The sequence below is a fragment of the Ursus maritimus genome (assembly GCF_017311325.1).
Source record: "Ursus maritimus isolate PB19 chromosome X unlocalized genomic scaffold, ASM1731132v1 scaffold_X1, whole genome shotgun sequence".
Classification (NCBI taxonomy): Eukaryota; Metazoa; Chordata; class Mammalia; order Carnivora; family Ursidae; genus Ursus; species Ursus maritimus.
Window position 1 is genome coordinate 12,070,093 of NW_024423319.1, and position 19,089 is coordinate 12,089,181.

At 40.1% G+C, this 19,089-nt stretch overlaps 1 protein-coding gene across 6 annotated transcripts in view; it reads right to left on the minus strand.

Moving 5' to 3' along the window:
- ATP11C (ATPase phospholipid transporting 11C) overlaps positions 1-19,089 on the minus strand; it is a 177,386-nt gene that overhangs the window by 61,444 nt on the left and 96,853 nt on the right. For all 6 annotated transcript variants that reach the window (XM_040627861.1, XM_040627867.1, XM_040627888.1 and 3 more), the window contains exons 6-12: positions 11,796-11,924; positions 9,678-9,781; positions 7,460-7,510; positions 6,417-6,481; positions 5,996-6,077; positions 4,714-4,864; positions 3,673-3,870 (exon numbers count right to left, since the gene is read on the minus strand). In XM_040627861.1, the coding sequence (XP_040483795.1) occupies positions 3,673-3,870; positions 4,714-4,864; positions 5,996-6,077; positions 6,417-6,481; positions 7,460-7,510; positions 9,678-9,781; positions 11,796-11,924 (780 nt within the window). The remainder of the gene's footprint in view (positions 1-3,672; positions 3,871-4,713; positions 4,865-5,995; positions 6,078-6,416; positions 6,482-7,459; positions 7,511-9,677; positions 9,782-11,795; positions 11,925-19,089) is intronic.

Genomic DNA, 19,089 nt, shown 5'->3' on the forward strand with positions numbered 1-19,089 from the left:
AGTATGGATCTGCATATGATTAAGCTCATAGGTATAGGCCAACAAACTATACCCTAACACAGTAATTATCAAATCACAGTGTGCATCACACTCACTCGGAGGGCTTGTTAAAACTCAGATCGCTGGCCTCTATTCCGCAGTTTCTGATTCAGCAGCTCTGGGGCACGGCTAGGTAATGTGCACTTCTAATTACGTTCCCAGGTGATGCTGATGCTGCTGGTCCAGGGATTGTACTTTGAGCACCACTGCTCTAATACGTGCCCTGTACTCGGCAAAGGCGGAGGAGAGGATCGGCTGTTGCTAAAAAGTATTCTCATATTTAAAGGAGAAAGAGGACTAAAGAGTGAGAGGCTGCTGCTTGCCTGACTCTCCATAGCCACTTCCCCTCTACTGGTGGGTTTGAGCCTGCTGGAAAGGTACTTCGCTATCGGCAAGTTCAAACTCTTCATTTTATGGATGCAAAGCCTAAAGTGAGACAGCTGTTCCAGACTGGAAAGAGCCCTGAACTAAAGGTTCATGAATGCATGGAAATTCCTATTTTGTGGGTCAAAAATTTTCATATCGTTCATCCTAGTGGAACATCTGGATTGGTGTCTTGGTTTCACCACCTATTAACTTTGTGACCTTGGAAAATTCTCATCTCTGTAAACTTTAAGTATTAACCTTAAATAACCAACCCTGCTGCACAAGGCTGTAAAGATTGGAAAATAAAGTACAACAATAAATGTTTATAAATGATAAGGTATTATATCGATGCTGATAGTCACTGCTGTTAACTTGACCAAAATCACACAGTACTGGACTCTTTCCATATCTCACATGCCCTATTTTTCTGATCAATTATCATCACATTACTATAGTTAGGTATGATATGTGTGTTTCCCTAACTGAATGGTGAACAACTTGAGGACTTCTGGTTTACTTTGTAATAGTAACCTCAGTACCACGAACATATTCTTGATATACAGTGCAAGTCCAATACATTAACAATGGGACTGAATTACTGGAACCAGAGTAAATACCCAGACACACCATTAGGCATAGCTGTAAGACTTGAAGGGGATATAAAGCAGGAGGCTACCCCAAAATATTTTCAAGATGGGTTGAAACCATCTGGTTGCCTAAAGACTGATGCCTGATTATAAAAGACTCCATTCTTGTCCAACTGAACTGAACAGGCTACTTCTGTTGTTGTTTTTTTAAAATATTTATTTATTTTAGAGGGAGAGAGTGCGCGCGTGAGCGCACAAGTGGGAGGGGAAGAGGGCAAGGGAGAGAGAATCTCAAGTAGACCCCACGCTGGGCGCAGAGCCTGACCTGGGGCTGGATCTCACAACCTGGAGATCACGACCTGAGGTGAAACCAAGAGTCGGTTGCTCAACCGACTGTGCCACCCAGCTGCCCCTACTTCTTTTTGTTTCTCAAGTCAAACACTGTCCTAAACATATTTTCCCGTTTTTTCAATATCAGTGTGGGTCATTTTTTTAAAGTTGGGCTCCACGCCCAGCATGGAGCCCAATGCAGGGCCCAAACCCATGATCCCGAGATCAAGACCTGAGCCAAGACCAAGAGCTGGACACTCAACCGACTGAGCCACCCAGTCACCCCTCAGTGTGGGTCATTTTAAAAGAGATTAAGCAAGTATTTGCAATGGTATTGATGGGACCTAATTGACACTACTTTTTATAACATAAAAAGTCCTACAGATCTGAAATTACGACTCATCAAGGAGGAAACTGGTTACACTTAATTTTGTGTGTACTGGTCCATTGAATGCTAAATGGCCTAGGAAACTATTTCAAGACTTCTTTGCATTTTCATTCAGGTAGCTTCTGCACATATAAGCTGATAATGAAGTCAAGTTGTTTTTACACCATATAAATTAAAGTGGTGGTCTGGCTATTAACTCAGTGATTTGACTAAATGACAATCACACCCAGAAAGGCAGGTTTGGGTAGGGGAAAGAAGTGGTAGCTGAAATGAAAACTGTAGTTTCTTTTCACTGATCAAATTTACCAGATCATTACCCAAAGCTCTACTTTATTTTCTGCAGTGTGAATACAGCCTGAATGATAGGGATGAGATTACATTCCTATAGGTAATATGGAATCTGCTGAGGTGGGGATCTGAAGATGTAAGAATCTCATTTAGTGGCACCTGCCTTGGATATTCTGCCTGTCTCTAGTGAGCATTAGAAGTCACATGCGGCATGATGGCTGTTCTATTTGCAGTGTCCTGGGGCTATGGCCGCATTCATCCTTGGATAGGTGAATCCACAGAGCCAGGCACTGGATCTAGAATCGGCAGATTTACTCAACTGAATCACCTGTCAGGGAAAGTTCACCAGAGGTGGCTTGTAACTCAATTTTTTTTTTTCCCCACGCAACAATGCTGTAGATTGATGCTTTTTACTGGGACTAGAGTAGTTCTGTTCAGACAGCTCTGTTTCTGGATGAAATCTTCTGGTTTAAAAAGACTAAGTAAGGTCAGCTGTGGCAGCTGAAGTCACCTTCAAAAGAATCTTCTGGGAACAATATCTAAGGGGAAAAAGCATTTGTTCATTCATTTCTCATTTTATCCTCAGTGACTCAGTATCTCTGTGGGATGCACATTCCACAGTCTGGGATCCTGGAGTCATGGAGTCAGGTCTCAACAAAAATGATATCTGGAGTGTCCTTTCACCCTTGTGACTGTCGTTGTGAAGATGGCACTTCGGTTTAGGCAAGGCTGGGTAAAGAACAGAAAGAGCGGGGGCAGCGGGGGGCTAAATTCAGGAAGAGAGTTTTGAGGTGTGGATGCAACTTGGCACCATTTAAAACCAGTGTGAGGCCCTGTTCCAGCCGCACAGTTCCAGTAACTGAATCTGCATCTCCCAGTCACAGAAATGACATTTCCACAGCCTTGACATTCTAAATATCAAGAGAATTAAATGAAAGCCAAAAAATTTCCCCAGCTTGTGAAGATCATTACGTGACACACAGTAAATTCAGACAAAGGGAAAAACTTTCTCAACACTGATGAGAAAAGCACCTACAAAGTCATCCTGTGAAGAATTACAGCTAGACTACACTGCGTTGGGAAACAAATGCACCTGGGTTAGAAATGAGGCCACAGCCTGGGCTGCACTGGTATATGAAGCAAAAAGCATTGTGAGGAGTACATGCCCTCACATTTTGCCTTCATTTAAATTCCTGCGCTGGAATCAACAACGCTGCTTGCTAGGACCATATTCCGTCTTATCAGAAACGTACCAAGAAAATGTCAAGAGGACAACTCTGGTCAATGTTGCTTATGGAACAAAACACATTTATAAAACAGCTTTATTTACTACCCCATAGTCTATCCCTAAATGGTAATAGATGGTGATGAAGACCAACTACACGGGTCTGTTCCAAAGCAAGAGCCCATAATCTAACAACATCACCGGGTCAGTTTTAAAGAAAATTTCTGTAACACTCAAATTTAATATACAAATCAGGATACTCCTCAAAAATGCCAGCAAAATAAATAAATAATTAATGCCACAGCTATGAAAACATTGCTTGTCTTTTTTATGCATAAAGGAACATCTGAATCACATTTCCAAATGTGAAATGGTCACATACATTGGTAAGCCAAAGTATAAGAACAGATATTTTCACTATATTATTTTAAGTAAAAATATATTCTAACCTGACCAAGTTCTTCATTAAGGTCTGATGTGTTGACCAGGGCTCCTTCATTAATTTCTTCATCATAGAAGTCCTTATCCCATGAAATGAAGAAGGAGCCCAAGAATTTCTGCATTTCTACCGTGACATACATGGATACAGGAATGATAAAGTTGAACAGAACCATAAATGACAGGAAGTCAGTGAACATTTTCAAAACCTAAAACAAAAGAAATAGTTTGTGCTGATTAGATACACGGTTCTATCAAACAAGTACAAAATAAAGAACTAATTAACTTTCTTTTTATTTCAATGCTGAAAGCACTGCTGCTGCTATTTTATTGAGGGTGTTTTTAAATGTTGTTGGCCAAAATCCTTATCACATTCTGTGACAACATTTAAAAACACCCTCAATTTTGTCATTATACTTCAGTAAAGGTACCTTTTGACTTCACGCTTTTTCATTTCCTAAATTCTCTGCCCTCTCCCCAATATGAATGTAGGATCAAAGCTTCTGTGTAGGCATCTATGTATTATGTTCCTATCGTGATATATCACAAGCTCACATATAGTCACATGCCAGAGAACCTTGGTGAGTTGTTTAAAACTCTTTTTTTTTTTTTTTTAAGATTTTATTTATTTATTTGACAGAGATAGAGACAGCCAGCGAGAGAGGGAACACAAGCAGGGGGAGTGGGAGAGGAAGAAGCAGGCTCATAGCGGAGGAGCCCGATGCGGGGCTCGATCCCACAACACCGGGATCACGCCCTGAGCCGAAGGCAGACGCCCAACCGCTGTGCCACCCAGGCGCCCCTGAGTTGTTTAAAACTCTTAACTAAAGAGCTAAAGATAAGCACAGATGCCTGAAGTACAAGAAAAAAAATACTATAAAACTTCTTAAGTATCTAATAGCTTAGGGCTACCATACAACCAAGAGAAAACCCAGAAGCTAACAAGAGCTATCATTATCTGAACAACATTTCAATAAAGGGTGGCTTGGTCACAAAGTTCTAGAGTTAAAATTTTTAGCAAGAGTTACAAGTTCCAACACAAAATCGATTACCTTCAAAGTTTCCCGCTCTTTCTGAGTCTTTTGGTTATACCAAGGTTCATCGTTATAGGGGGTACTTTGCCAAACGTACTTTAGAGTAGTGCACACTGCAGCTTTGGTCAGTAAGATAAATAAATACACAATCAGGAAGGCATTAATGGATCTGAAAAATAAGATATTACGGATTTAAAAACTATACAATTAAGATATCAAACACGTATAAATTAAACCATTAAAGTTTCCTAAAGCTTCTCTTGTGTGCACGATGTGTAACCACAGCACAAACCTGGACGTATGATCCTCAGTTATCACTGCAGGACCCTAATTTTCAGGTGGTAAAGTGGAAAGGACAGCTCTGACCTGTCTGTTGGCCACCGATGCTCCCCAAAGTGCAGTGGCTGACGAGCTTAACACACCTTTTTTTTTTTTTTAAATAAGGATCCTATAAAGTGACAGGAGACACACATGCATATATAGTATCTACTCAACCCTTATAGAAAGAGTAGGTTGTTTCCATTTCCCTAAATCCTAAGAGTTTGCAGAAGGTGGGGGAACAAATGTGAAATCCTCAAACTTAGTATGGATTCTTTTAATCTGAAAGTAGGGCTACGGAGAGGTTAACACTGATACATGGGATATCCATGGCAACAACAGAGCGAGATCCATGCTGTAGCAATTGGCTTGAAGCTCTAGCTGGAGACTATTATCTATGTTGTTGAACTTCCTTACATACAGCAACCAGAGGAACCCAAACCACTATCCAGCAGCAAAAGGGAATAAATTTATATTTCAACTAAATGTTGCCTTTGAATAGCTACACGAGCTTAGGCAAATCACTCATCTCAGAGACCATTTCTTCATCTGTAAAGCAGACAGGCTAATAGGAGTTACTCTATGGAGCTGCTCAGAGGATTAAACAGAATCAGACATACAAATCACTGAGCACAATTCTGGAACATAAAAAGTGCTCAGTGTGGTAGCTGCTATTATTAATAATTGGTGTTTTTTGTTATGGTTGTTATTCAGAATTACTGAAAAGTAACTATATTACAGTTCAGTTGCTACTAAAGAAATTGTGGTACACACTAACTTTTCTTTCTTTTTTTTAAAGATTTTATTTTTTTATTTGTTAGAGTGCGTGCACAAGCAAGGAGAGCGACAGGTAGAGGGAGAAGCAGGCTCCCTACTGAGCAGGGAGCCCGATGCGGGGCTCGATCCTAGGACCCCGGGATCATGACGTGAGCTGAAGGCAGACGCTTAACTGACGGAGCCACCCAGGTGTCCCCACACTAACTTTTCAACAGCAGAACGCTTCTGAGATTTCCCTTGGTAGTTCAAAGCCATTTTGGTTTCCATCCCAGTGTAAACAGCAACTCCTAAGGAATAAAAGAATACAATGAAAACTAGGTTACAAGTACGACTGTCAACCAACTCCCCACTAAGTTGGGTCTATCCATTTTCCCCCCATCTATAAAAGTAGGCATTCTAAACCTTAGTTACCAGCTGACATATCATTTATAATATAATTTTAATTCTATATACCTTATTTGTCATATTTAAAGTTAGTTTATTTACCATCTTATAAATTCCTAACACCTAAAAATAGGCTTAGACTGAGTGGCAATTATCAGCAATGTCCAATTTTTAACATGCACTATTTATGCACAGGCTTTACAAAGTGTATTTCTGATAAGGAGATCTTAAAAATTGTTCACCATATATCTTCTTGGTATTTTTTAGTGTAGCTCCTTTCAACAAGAGATTTTCAGGTCCCAAAGACCTAAATGAAAAATGAACACAGCTTATCCAAACAGCCCAATAAATATAGCATCATCAACTCTGGGGACATATTTTACCCTAACACACATCTATCTCCAAGGGGTTCAGAATGTATCTTTCCGCTTATATCATATGCTTACTCCCCAGGATGAGCTGAAAGATCTTTCCCTCTGAACTTACTTGAGGGGACAGCCCAGATGGAAGCATAGCCCAGCAGGAGCCAGCAACACACAGAGGTAAAGAGGTGCACAGAGATCAAAGGGTTCTGAGTCACAGACAGCGAGAACAGTACAGAGCAGCAGACAGCAAGCAGCAGAAAGAAAAAGTGACAAATAGAAGACTGGGGAAAGCAGCCATCAAAGTGGGAAAGACACACTGACATATTTAGAGAGAGTAAGCCCGCCTTTGGGGCAATCATTGGGCGCCCGGCGTTTAAATTCCTTTCGAGCATGGCTATAAAGGCCAAGTGGAAAAATTGAGGTAATTAACTGGATGATAGAAGAGGGAAGAAAACATCCCTTTTTATATAAATTGCTTCATTATAAATGATTAGCCTTTCATTTTGCTTCAGTCCAGGTAATTCTCTCAGCTTTTTATCTACTGCCTTACCCCTCAATTGCTCTCCCTTAGCCACTGAGGTATACTCGCAACAGAGTCTGTCACTGCACAACCAAGAACCGAAAGCACAGTGCCCAGAATAGATCTGGGAGTATCAGTCCAAGGGCCTGGAGCTCTGCGATTTTGGACACCCTCGGCACCATTTGCAACACCACCCCCTCCACCCACACACAGAGCCCCTACCCATCCCAAGGTTACATTACTTAAGACTCACTACTGGGATGCTGGCTAGTTAATCCAGGTTTATTCACCTCTACATCCTTTTCTCTAAAGAAAAGTATTTGGGTATTTTAAGGGGCTTTAAAGAGAAATATACCCGCCTCCTCCCGAATAGGACAGATTAAAGGAACAACAAACTAACCTGGCAACCGCCTCAAGACTATTACTATAGATATTGATTCGCCCAACAAACCTGCGAAAAGAACATAATGGCAAATGTGTCTTCTATATCAAGGTAAAAATCTATATACCACGTAAACGAGAATGAATCAAAATACAAATAATACAAAAGAGATAAGACTGAATGAACTTCAAAAACCTATTATATTTCTGGGAAAAAAAAGTTATGCTGAACCAACAGGATGTGTAACATTTCCATATAATTTAAAAAATAATATTATGGATTATAAGAACACAAGGATTCGAAATTGATTTTCAAACGCTAGTTGGCCCTGTGCATGCACACAGCACCCGCACTCATTTATACGTTACATAAATAATTAACCTCTAGTTCAGATTCATGTGAAGAAAGGTTTCCGGTGCTAACGCACAACTTCCAAAACCCTTAGTTCAGTGGTTCTTCCACTTGTGCAGGCATCAGACTCACTGGAGTGCTTACTACACTGGGGATTTCAGGGCCCCATCCCCAAGCTTTTGATTCAGGTGAGAATCTGCATTTCCAACAAGTTCCCAGGTGACGCTGTGCTAGCCCAAGATCACACTTTGAGAACCACTGCATTAGTCTTAGAAGGCAAACATTTGATTACCATCTTGGAAATCTCCAACCTGTGCCTTTCGGCTGATCTCAATACTGAGCTTGATCTGATCACTTAATATGGCTAGGCACATGAAAATCTGCATTTCTCCAAAAATGGGGCAAGAAGGCCTAACTCTCCTTAACAAGAGAGTTATGAGTATTTTATAATTTGCATTATCATTGTTTTCCAGGCAAATTGAACTATTATTACTATATACACAATGTATGACGGTCTGCTCATTTATTCACCACATATTAATTGTGCCAGTGTTGTGGTAGGTGCTGGAGACGCACGAGTAAGCCAGAAAGACATGTTCCTTCCACTACAGACAGACAAGTTAACAGGCAATTACAATGTAAACCATCACCACACAGGTGGTGTAAATACAGGTATTCTGAAGTCACAAAGCAAGGGCACTGAATCCAGTCCAGGGAAATCAGGAATAACCTTCCCTGCCCTAAAATTCTCCTTCATATTTAAGGTAAATGAAAAATTTTGGAGTTGCCATATAAACATGCAAAAATGTATATTGGTCTCTAACACAGGCAGAATCAGTCACTCCTTTTTCTGTGATTCCATGGGCCTTTTACTCCATTCTATTATGTCGCTATATCATAGGCCTAGCTTTAATATATATTTTATCTGCCCTGAAAACTCTGAGCTCCCTGCAGGCAGGGAACAGCTGTTTTGTTTTATGGTCCCAGTTCCTACTCTCAAGGTGGATACAGAAGAAAGGAAAGAGGAAAGAAGGAATGACGGGAAGGAGGGAAGGCATTGTTCTCGTGGTAGGATGAATACTTTGTTTTTCCACTACTGTGCGCTGGTGTTAAGCCACATCCAACCATTTGGTCCCCCATTATGACCAACAGAATTCATTAACAAGATGCCTGGCATGGGAAATTGATGCCATCTGTAAGAGGGAATAGAATGAAATTAATTGGCCCACGTGGGGATAAAGCTTGTTACTCTACCCTCGTTAACAGCATGCTCTAATCAACCAAACTAACCAGTCTTAACAATCCAATGCCAAATTTCTGACAACCCACAATGACTGTCAACCAGCAAATCTACTCCAGAAAGCCTAAGTATAGTAAAATAGAGGAAAGTACACCATTTCACGGCTCCCTCAACTTAACTGTTTACTGTAGACAAAAAGCAGCCTATTTGAAATACTCAGTTCATCATAATCATCATAAAAAAGGATAGTGCAGGGCCCCATATCCACTTCCTCTCTTTAATGCTGGATGACATATCAAGTGGTTTATTTTTGTTCTAATTAGCTCTGATTAATGCATGAATCTGACAGAGAAGCCTTATGAGATAACATAATCTTAAAATTTGATAGATGGTCATGTTTACAAATAACAAAAATACAAGAAAAATCACAAGTACAGTGTCTGGGCCCACAATGATTTATCTTAGGCTGGTAGTGAACAAGGCTGATTTGATTCATTTCCCTGCCAGAAGGAAAGAACAGCTCATAGAAACACGAATGGAGGAGGGCTGGAAAGTGGTGGGTGTTACTTTGCAATATTGGTGGCAAAGAGCAGCAGAGTCAACAGACTATCAGACAGCTGTAGAATGCAACCAGGTGATTCTTACTTGTAGAGGTCAGGCTGAGGCTGCTCACATTCAATTGCTGCTCGGAGGGTATCAATGGACTCGGCTGTACATAGTGCAATGGTATCCCGTACCGCATAATGTGTCTAGATGAAAACACGCAGAAGAACAAGCAAAACCAAGAAAAAGGGATTCTTTCCATAATCGTACACCCACCTTATTCCAGCAACACAGTATGTTTTAGTTAGAGGCTTTGGTAGAATAATATAAATATTGATGCACATTTCCCACTAACTAAATTTTATGGTATTATTCTTCAAATATATTACAAATAATTAGAAAGATAACCCTGCTGCAAAGGGATTTAAAAGATAATGAAAAAACTAAAAGCTTTTCCTGATAGTGACAGCAGGGAGAATTCCATTTGTAGCATGCATATCCTTAACTGAAAACCCAGTGAAAAATTTAATCCATTTGCTTTTTCTCTTATTTATAGAACTGAGACCTGTTATTCTGTTCACCATAGAGTATGGGGATATCAATGTGATATGAATTGAACATAAATAACCCTCTGGGTCATAAGAAGGCTAACATTTTACCAATAGAAAGAAAAAATTCATTAATACTTCCACTATACAAATAGCATAATTAATTATCTTGAAAATGCTCAAAGAGGCTACATTTCATAGGAGGAGCAGTGATATGATGTGTCTTGCTTTAGTCAGACAGTTGGAATTGTCTACTAGTGTTTATTATGCACTTGATTTACCCAGAACTTAAGGCAGGCTCCAAAAAACCCATTTATAAATCATCAAAGGAGGGCTAACACAGACTCAAAGACTGCACCACTTACACAGAAGGGAAAGCTGTTGCATGGTCTTCTGGGAATATTACGGAACTGCCTGAGCTCTATTTAAAGCTCTCCTCTGATTTTGAAGACCTATGTACTTTTAGCTGATTTGATTGGATCAACTTAACTGAAAAAAGAAATCACTTAAAAGTTTTCTTCCTCTAAACAACTTTTTCCCCTACTAGGGAATCTTTAGGTAGATTTCTTGATTTTTATCTTGACGTTTCCTCAAATTAACTTTGTTTTTGAACAGTTTAAATGCACTAGTTCATCACCATGCCCTTGAAGTACAGAATTAGTCATCTAACAGGCATTTCAGTTCCTGTTTCACATACTGACTCCTGGTTCTCGACTCCAGATGGAAAAAACAAGCAGAGAAAAGCCTTCAAGGATACACCCAGAGGTGAGCACATTAGTGCCCTTCCTTAAAGGCAGCATACAGAGGATACATTTTCATACCCTGTGGAGCTCTGGACAACGGCCAAGAACTGATTGCCAGAAAGTACCATGGAAATAAGTTATCCTCCAATTTGAGCAAACTTACTTTAGCTCACTTATAATTCTTCCTAGCTGCAATGAACAAATATTTGCCAAACAAAACCCTAAGGTATTTTTTTAAAAAGCAATCAAACTACTCCAAGACAGAGTTTCTATATGCCACGAGTAAACATTTTTAAAGAAAATATTCATCACTTTTAAAATAAAAATAGATCGGTGGTTAGAGTACATGAAGTTATTTTTATAATTACATAGTTTAAGCCTATAATGACATTCATTTAAAAAAGCCAAAATAAAACATCATATGGGATATGTCAATATCAAATGCAAACAGTGCTACAAAAAACGTGGTGGCTTTTATTTGGGGCATGGATTTTCCTCGATGAACACCAGCCTTTTCCCTAAAGTTGAATAATTGCTTAGAAGTTCAAACACAGGGGCGCCTGGGTGGCTCAGTTGCTAAGCGTCTGCCTTCGGCTCAGGGCGTGATCCCAGGGTCCTGGGATCGAGCCCCGCATCAGGCTCCCTGCTCCACCGGGAGCGCTGGGAGCCTGCTTCTTCCTCTCCCACTCCCCCTGCTTGTGTTCCCTCTCTCGCTGGCTCTCTCTCTCTCTGTCAAATAAATAAAGAAAATCTTAAAAAAAAAAAAAAAAAAAAGAAGTTCAAACACAATTATATAAAAGCTGCCTTCAAGTATAAAACTTGCCCAAAGAGGAAAAAATAAGATAAAAGACTGGGAGCAGTGGGAAGCACTAGAATATGATTAACTATCCTGAGCTCGAGATGTTCAGGCAAGGTTTACTTTCCATTACCTTGCAATTGGATTCCCCATCGAGACTGGCTGTAGTAACGTAACAGGTTCCATCACCAGTGCAGGAGGAGAGAAGAATAAGATCACAGGGGAAAGTTTCATCTGCCTGTACTTCTACTACATCACCAACCTAGTAGAGAGAGAAAAAGAAATATAAATATTCGTAATTCCAAACAAAGCATTCATTATACCTCAAACTAAAGCCAAAACAGCAGCGAGAGACTTCTCCTGCTCCTAGAGAGGGTCTCAGCATCCCATGCCACGTGAAAGATAATGAAAGAATATCATTCAACATTTGGAATCCTCTGTAAGGTCACAAGGACTGACTGATGCAGTCAGATTACCTTACTATTGAACTTTACTTTCATACAGACGATTTCAGTACCCAGGCACCCATTCGCTCTCTGATGTTTTTTTTTTTTTTAAAGATTTTATTTATTTATTTGATAGAGATAGAGACAGCCAGCGAGAGAGGGAACACAAGCAGGGGGAGTGGGAGAGGAAGAAGCAGGCTCATAGCGGAGGAGCCTGATGTGGGGCTCGATCCCATCACGCCGGGATCACGCCCTGAGCTGAAGGCAGGCGCTTAACCGCTGTGCCACCCAGGCGCCCCCGCTCTCTGATGTTTTTGGCACTGCTGTTTGATAAGACAACGACCATTATCAGTTCATGAATGAATCAAGAAAATCTGCGTGTCTCAACCTGAGCACTTCCTTGAACACTGGGCAGCCACTGTCCTCCTCTGCGTCGTGTATATTTTAATATGCTTTGCCTTCCACGTGCTAATAGCTGTTACTGTTGGGTGCCGAGTCCCTCTTTAGTGCTCGGAAAAACTTGGTTAATTAGAGGGGCACCTATTTTTCCCATAACATTTGACAAAAAAAAAAAAATAATTTTCAAATAGGTCACTTTCCAATAATTCATCTGCTACCAGAAGAATCCATTAATATAGCCATGAGAAACAATTTCCTCTCAGCAAGTACCCAAAGCTCAAGTACAGGAAAAACATGAGAAGAAATCATGAACCATTTCTAGTACAGATAATTTAAAATGTAAGGAATAAATCATAATGGTTAAAAGGTCGAACTTTTTCTTAAAGATTTTATTTATGTATTTTGGGGGGGAGGAGCAGAGGGAGAGGGACAAGTAGATTCCATGCTCAGCGCGAGTCCAATGTGGGGCTCGATCTCCTGACCCTGAGAACATGACCTGAGCCGAAATCAAGAGTCAGATGCTTAACCCACTGAGCCACCCAGGCGCCCCAGAAGGTAGGACTTTGTAACCTGACTTTATGGCCCAGCTCTGCCACTTCACCACATAAGCTCGGGTGAGTGCCTCAGATGATATGAACTCCCTCGAAGGATTGGTTTGAGCATGAAATGAGGACACAGGTAAAGTGGTTAGCCAAGTACCTGGCACATATTCACCATTTGATAATTATTATGAATACATGGCAACTACTCTACTCCCAACCTATGAACAGTGCTAACAGTTGTGGGGAAGGATATAAGAAATCGTCCAGAATTCAGTGCTTCCCGAACTTTTTCATACCGTGGCACACAGAGAAAATGATTAAGTGTCCGCTTTGTACAGCACCTCAGATAAAGGGAGGAAGCTGTCCTTGGCAGAAGACAACCCACTTTGGGTGCTGAGTAAATGACACACCTGTCTTCTATTTACTACATGATTTGGCAGAGAAAGATGAGGATTTCAAGACCTATTTGGGAACAATTTTATTTTCTTGCCAATCTTAATCGCAGCCAAGAGCAATAGCATCAATAACTGAACTAATTTGTAAATAATATTTTGTTGGATCTTCCCTTCCTCACTTACATAAACACTTATGTTGCTTACATAAAACCACAATCTATGATTAAATACACAGAAGACAAATAACAAACAAAATCCTAAATCATCTCAGAAGAAGGAAACGCTCATTAAAGAATGGAAGATAATTCTCAGGCACATAAAACCCACGAATAGACAATTTCTTCTACAACACGTATGATTTGCTCAGATAGGAACTATAAAGGTTCTATACCTGGAGTGCAAGTTGAGGCTGGTGAGATGGCCAGAGGGCAGATCTCAGAGGGCTGGCAGCCCAGGCTCAGGTTAGGCCTTACCCTAAGGCAAGGGGGGCAGGGTGGGAAGGGGCTTTTAAAGAAAGGGAACAACAGGGTCCACTGAGACACTCAACTTGGGCCCTTTCCATTTAGCATGTTAAAAACAGTAAGAGAACATCACCATCCCTCATGATAAGTGTTCGAAAAGGCTAGATAATCTACACAATTATGTGTTTTTTTAGTTCATCAGAGAGCTGAGGTTGCGAGGCAACCAAGTGAACTGAATTTCAAAGGGCGAAAAGTCCTTCCGAGGAGACACAAGAGAAACGCACTGTTTCACAATTGACAAGGCACAGGAGCAAGAGATGACTGCCATAAAAGGGCAGAAGAAGAAAACAATCAGATTCGAACCGATTCTGAAAGGTTTGGTAGGAGCTAATGTGACACTGTGAAATCTGCAAACCTGAGAGAAAAGAGGAAATCATCACCACTTATCATTTCTTCTTTCCAGGCATCCATTGGGTGCTTGTGAGAAAACACGAGGGCAGGAGAGGACAGGAGCCTTCCCTCACCAGTACGGGCATGCCAGTTGTGACTGACCACTGCAGAGACAGAGGCAAAATATGCCAGAATCGTGGCGCCTTCTCTCGTTTGAGGCAAAAGCCATCTATGTGTAGGAGAAAGGCAAGAAAGCCTCCCTGGCCTAGTCTCGGGAAAACAACACCACTGCTAGAGGAGACAGAACAAACACCGTCTGCTGCTGGGGATGGGACAGAAAACCCATGGGTCTCGGGGCCCTAGGGCTAATAAAAGGCAAAATTCAACTGCCATTGGAGGTGGGGTGGGAGCACTGAGACCAAGTATTCAGTAGTGAGGCAAAGGTGCATACGCACCGCTTAATACTGCCATTGGAGCAGGAGAACCAAGAAACACTCTGTTCCTCCCAGGAGCCTTGCAATACTAATAACAATAAGAAATAGCAATCTACCGCCAGGGGAGGAACAGGAGTACTGAGCAAGGCCCTCTGGCCCCCCAGGCCCTACACAAAGCACGAAGCAACAGCAAAGCAGCACTCCCAGGACTGGAATTTCCAGTGGGGTACGGGAAGCAGCAATAGCTCCAACGAACACCAAAGCTAGCTCGCGACTCCTAACTAGACTGACTTAACCTTTACATCCACGCACCGACGGAAGAGCTGTGCCCATTTCAGATCATAAATTCTATTTACCTTGGTTTGAAGCACTGTTTTACATACAATGTCCAAAATTCAATTAAAAAAAAAATACAAGACACACAGAACACATGACAAAAATGACCTAACATCAAGATATAAAGGAGTCAGCACAGGCCCAATCCCAGAAACGTTGAGAATTTGGATTATGAAACAGGCATGTAAAAATAAAAATCGCTATGATTAAGATACTGAAATATTTCGTGGAAAAGGCAGACAACATACATGTGTAGATGAGGAATCTGGGCAGAGATGGAAACTCTAAAAAAAGTCAAAAGGAAAAAGATTTCCTTCCATGGGCTTATCAGCGGACTAGATACAAAAAAGGAAATAATCAGAAAACCTGAAGAAACTCTTCCAGTATTTCTAATACCAAAACCCATATTCCCTTCCTTACAAAGAACCATACTTTTACCTTGGAATTCCTCAAGTCCTCTTTGCCAGCTTTCTTCTCTGTATTCTAGGATTCGATCCAGTCCCATGGCTTCATGTACCATCTACATGTCGACGAAATCCAAATTTCAATTGCCAGCTCAAACATCTCTAAGCTCCAGGCTTGACAATCCCATCTGGATGTCTAACAGGTATCTCAAAATGAACATGGCTAAAATGGAATTTTTGATTTCCCTTTCACTCTTACATGTCACTAAACCTATTCTTCTCCCAGCCTTCTCCATCTTATTTAATAACCAGAATTTTGTTTAATAGCTCTACTTAATTCACCCAGTTGCTCAGGCCGAAACCAAGAAGGTTATCCTTATTCTTTTTTGCTCTTTTTCTCCCTCCCTGCATCTAGTACATCACTAAGTCCTGATGATTCTACCTCCAAAAAATATCCTGAATATATCCATTTATCTTAATCATGAGACAGGTGGTACAAAGTCGTGGTTATAAGCACAACTCATAACCCAAACTTGTTTCAAATCCAGGTTTTCCACTTACTCGTCATGGACAAGTTTCTTAATCTCCCTGTGCCTCAGTTTTATCATTTGTAAAGAGGGAATAATCAAAGTACCTACTTCATAGGACTGTTATAAAGTAAGGACTAAATCAGTTAATAGAACGTGAAAGGGAATGCCTGGCATATTCACGTTTATATATAAATGTTAACTACTATTTTTATTATTGTTATCTCTACTACTGTCACTCCCTGGTTTTGAAACTATTCAAAAAATTTCCACTGCACCGAGGATACACACAAGTTACTCTCTTACTCAACAATAGCCTACCCACTCCCCCAGGCAAGCAAACATTTAGATACTTTTAGTTTATAGGCATTTCTTGCCACACACAAATATTCCAGAAAGGGCTGAATCAAACAGCATTTCATACAACAACATCAGCTGATTTAATTAAGATTATACCTGGTTGAGATCAGCCTCAAGGCAAAGGAGCCTGATGGACAGAAGGTGGAAAATGGGGTGGGGGTCTTTCTAAGAGGGTGGGGGTGACAGCAAAATCAGAAAGAGGAAACAAGAGAAAGGGAGAGATGTGGGAAACATTTACTTGCTTCACAATTTTACTTAGGGCCCTGGGAGCAACAGACTTAATGCTATGAATCATTTAGGCTTCTTATGCTGAACAACAATGTTGGGTTTCTAAGACCGGTTTGGCAACTTCAGATCCTAACCACTCTAGTTGAAGGTCTTCCCTATGGGATGCAGAGAATGCAGAAAAGAAAGAAGGGTGATAGACATTCTATGTCAATCTCAGGTAACTTTCCCACTCTGTAGCCTTTTCCCCATTATTACTAAAAGAAGATGCGAGACAAGTTACCTATTGCTGTAAATATGGAGAACTTATGTCCAACCATTCCCGGTATTTAATAAATAATTCAGCACTGATAATACTTGATAAAAGTACAGGGAAGAGAGTACCATTTTTAATTAATTCCTATCACAACTCTGAACCTTTTGGGAATGGTATTTTCACCTACCCTCTTCTCTTTCTGTTCCACCCATCTTCTTTCCTTGTTCTGGAGAATTTGATTCCTATTACCTGTCATATTTTAATCCATATTCATATAGAAATATTTTTTAAAAAATTGTATCTTGGAAGATCAATAAAATCAACACACCCTTAGCTAGACTAAGAAAAAAAGAAAGACTCAAATAACGAAAAAAGACATTACATCTGATGCCACAGAAATAAAAAGGATTGTAAGAGACTACTACAAACAGGCACTGGAGGAGATAATGCTAAGTGAAATAAGTCAAGCAGAGAAAGACAACTATCATATGATTGCTCTCATCTATGGAACATAAAAACTAGGAAGATCGGTAGGAGAAGAAAGGGATAAAGAAAGGGGGGGTAATCAGAAGGGGGAATGGAACATGAGAGACTATGGACTATGAGAAACAAACTGAGGGCCTCAGAGGGGAGGGGGGTGGGGGAATGGGATAGACCGGTGATGGGTAGTAAGGAGGGCACGTATTGCATGGAGCACTGGGTGTTATACGCAACTAATGAATCATCGAACTTTACATCGGAAACCGGGGATGTACTGTATGGTGACTAACATAATATAATAAAAAAATCATTAAAAAAAAAAAGAGACTACTACAAACAACTATATGCCAACAAATAGGATAACCTAGAATAAATAGATAAACACCTAGAAACATACAACCTGCCAAAACTGAATCATGAAAATATAAAAAATCTGAACAGACCCAAAGCTAGTGAGGAGATTGAAGCAGGAAAACCTTAGGGCTAGATGACCTCATAGGAGAATTATGCCAAACATTTAAAGAAGTAATAACACCAATTCTTCTCAAACTCTTCTGAAGAATCAAAGAGGAGGGAATACTCCCAAACTTGTTCTATAAGGCCAGAATTACTGATACCATTTTACCAGGAAAAGACAGTATAAGAGAAGAAGACTACAGACCAATATCTTCAATGAATATTGATGAAAAAATCCTGAACAAATACTACCCAACCAAATCCAACAGCACATTAAAATGATCATACACCATGACCAAATGGGATGTATCCTTGGGAATGAAAGGATATACACAAAAATCAATCAGTGTAATGCAACACATAACAACAATAGACAAAAGCTATATAATCATCTCAAATCAATGCAGAAAAAGCATTTGACATAATTCAATACTCTTTCATGATAAAAACACTCAATGAACTAGAAAGAGAAAGAAAAATGACCTCAACATAATAAAAGCCATATATGAAAAGCCCGCAGCTAATATCATACTCAGTGAGGAAAGAGTGAAAGCTTTTCCTGTAGTATCAGGAACAAAGCAAAGATATCCACTCCCAGCATGGCTATTCAACATTGTACTGGGAAGTGCTAGCCAGAGCAATTACACCTGCCCCCACCCCCCAAAAAAGGCATACAAGTTGGAAAAGCAGTAAAATTATTCTGGTTTGCAGATGACATAACATTATACATAAAAAACCCTAGATTCCACACACACAAAAACCTATTAGAATTAATAAATGAATTCAACAAAGTTGCAGGATATAAAATCAACACTCGAAATCAGTTGCATTTCTATACACTAACAATGACCAATCCAAAAAGGAAATTAAAAAAGCAATCTCTATTTATAATAGCATCAAAAGAGAGAAAGCATTTTGGAATAAACTTGACCAAAGAAGTTAAAGACTTGCACATTGAAAGCTACAAAGAACTGCTAAAAGAAATCAAAGATAATGAAAATAAATGGAAAGCCACTTCATGTTCATGAATTGGAAGACTTAAGACTGTTTAAATGCCTATACCATTCAAGCAATCTGCAAACTCAATGGAATTCATACCAATATGCCAATGACATTTTTTGCAGACATAGAAAAAAATTCCTATAAGTCATATGGAATCTCAAGGGACCCCAAATACAGAAAACAATCTTGAAAAGAAAAAACAAACTTGGGGAGTCTTCACACTCCAGACTTCAAAACAAACTACAAAGCAACAGTAATTAAGACAGTATGGTACTGGCATAAAGACAAATATATAGACCAATGAAGAGAGAAAC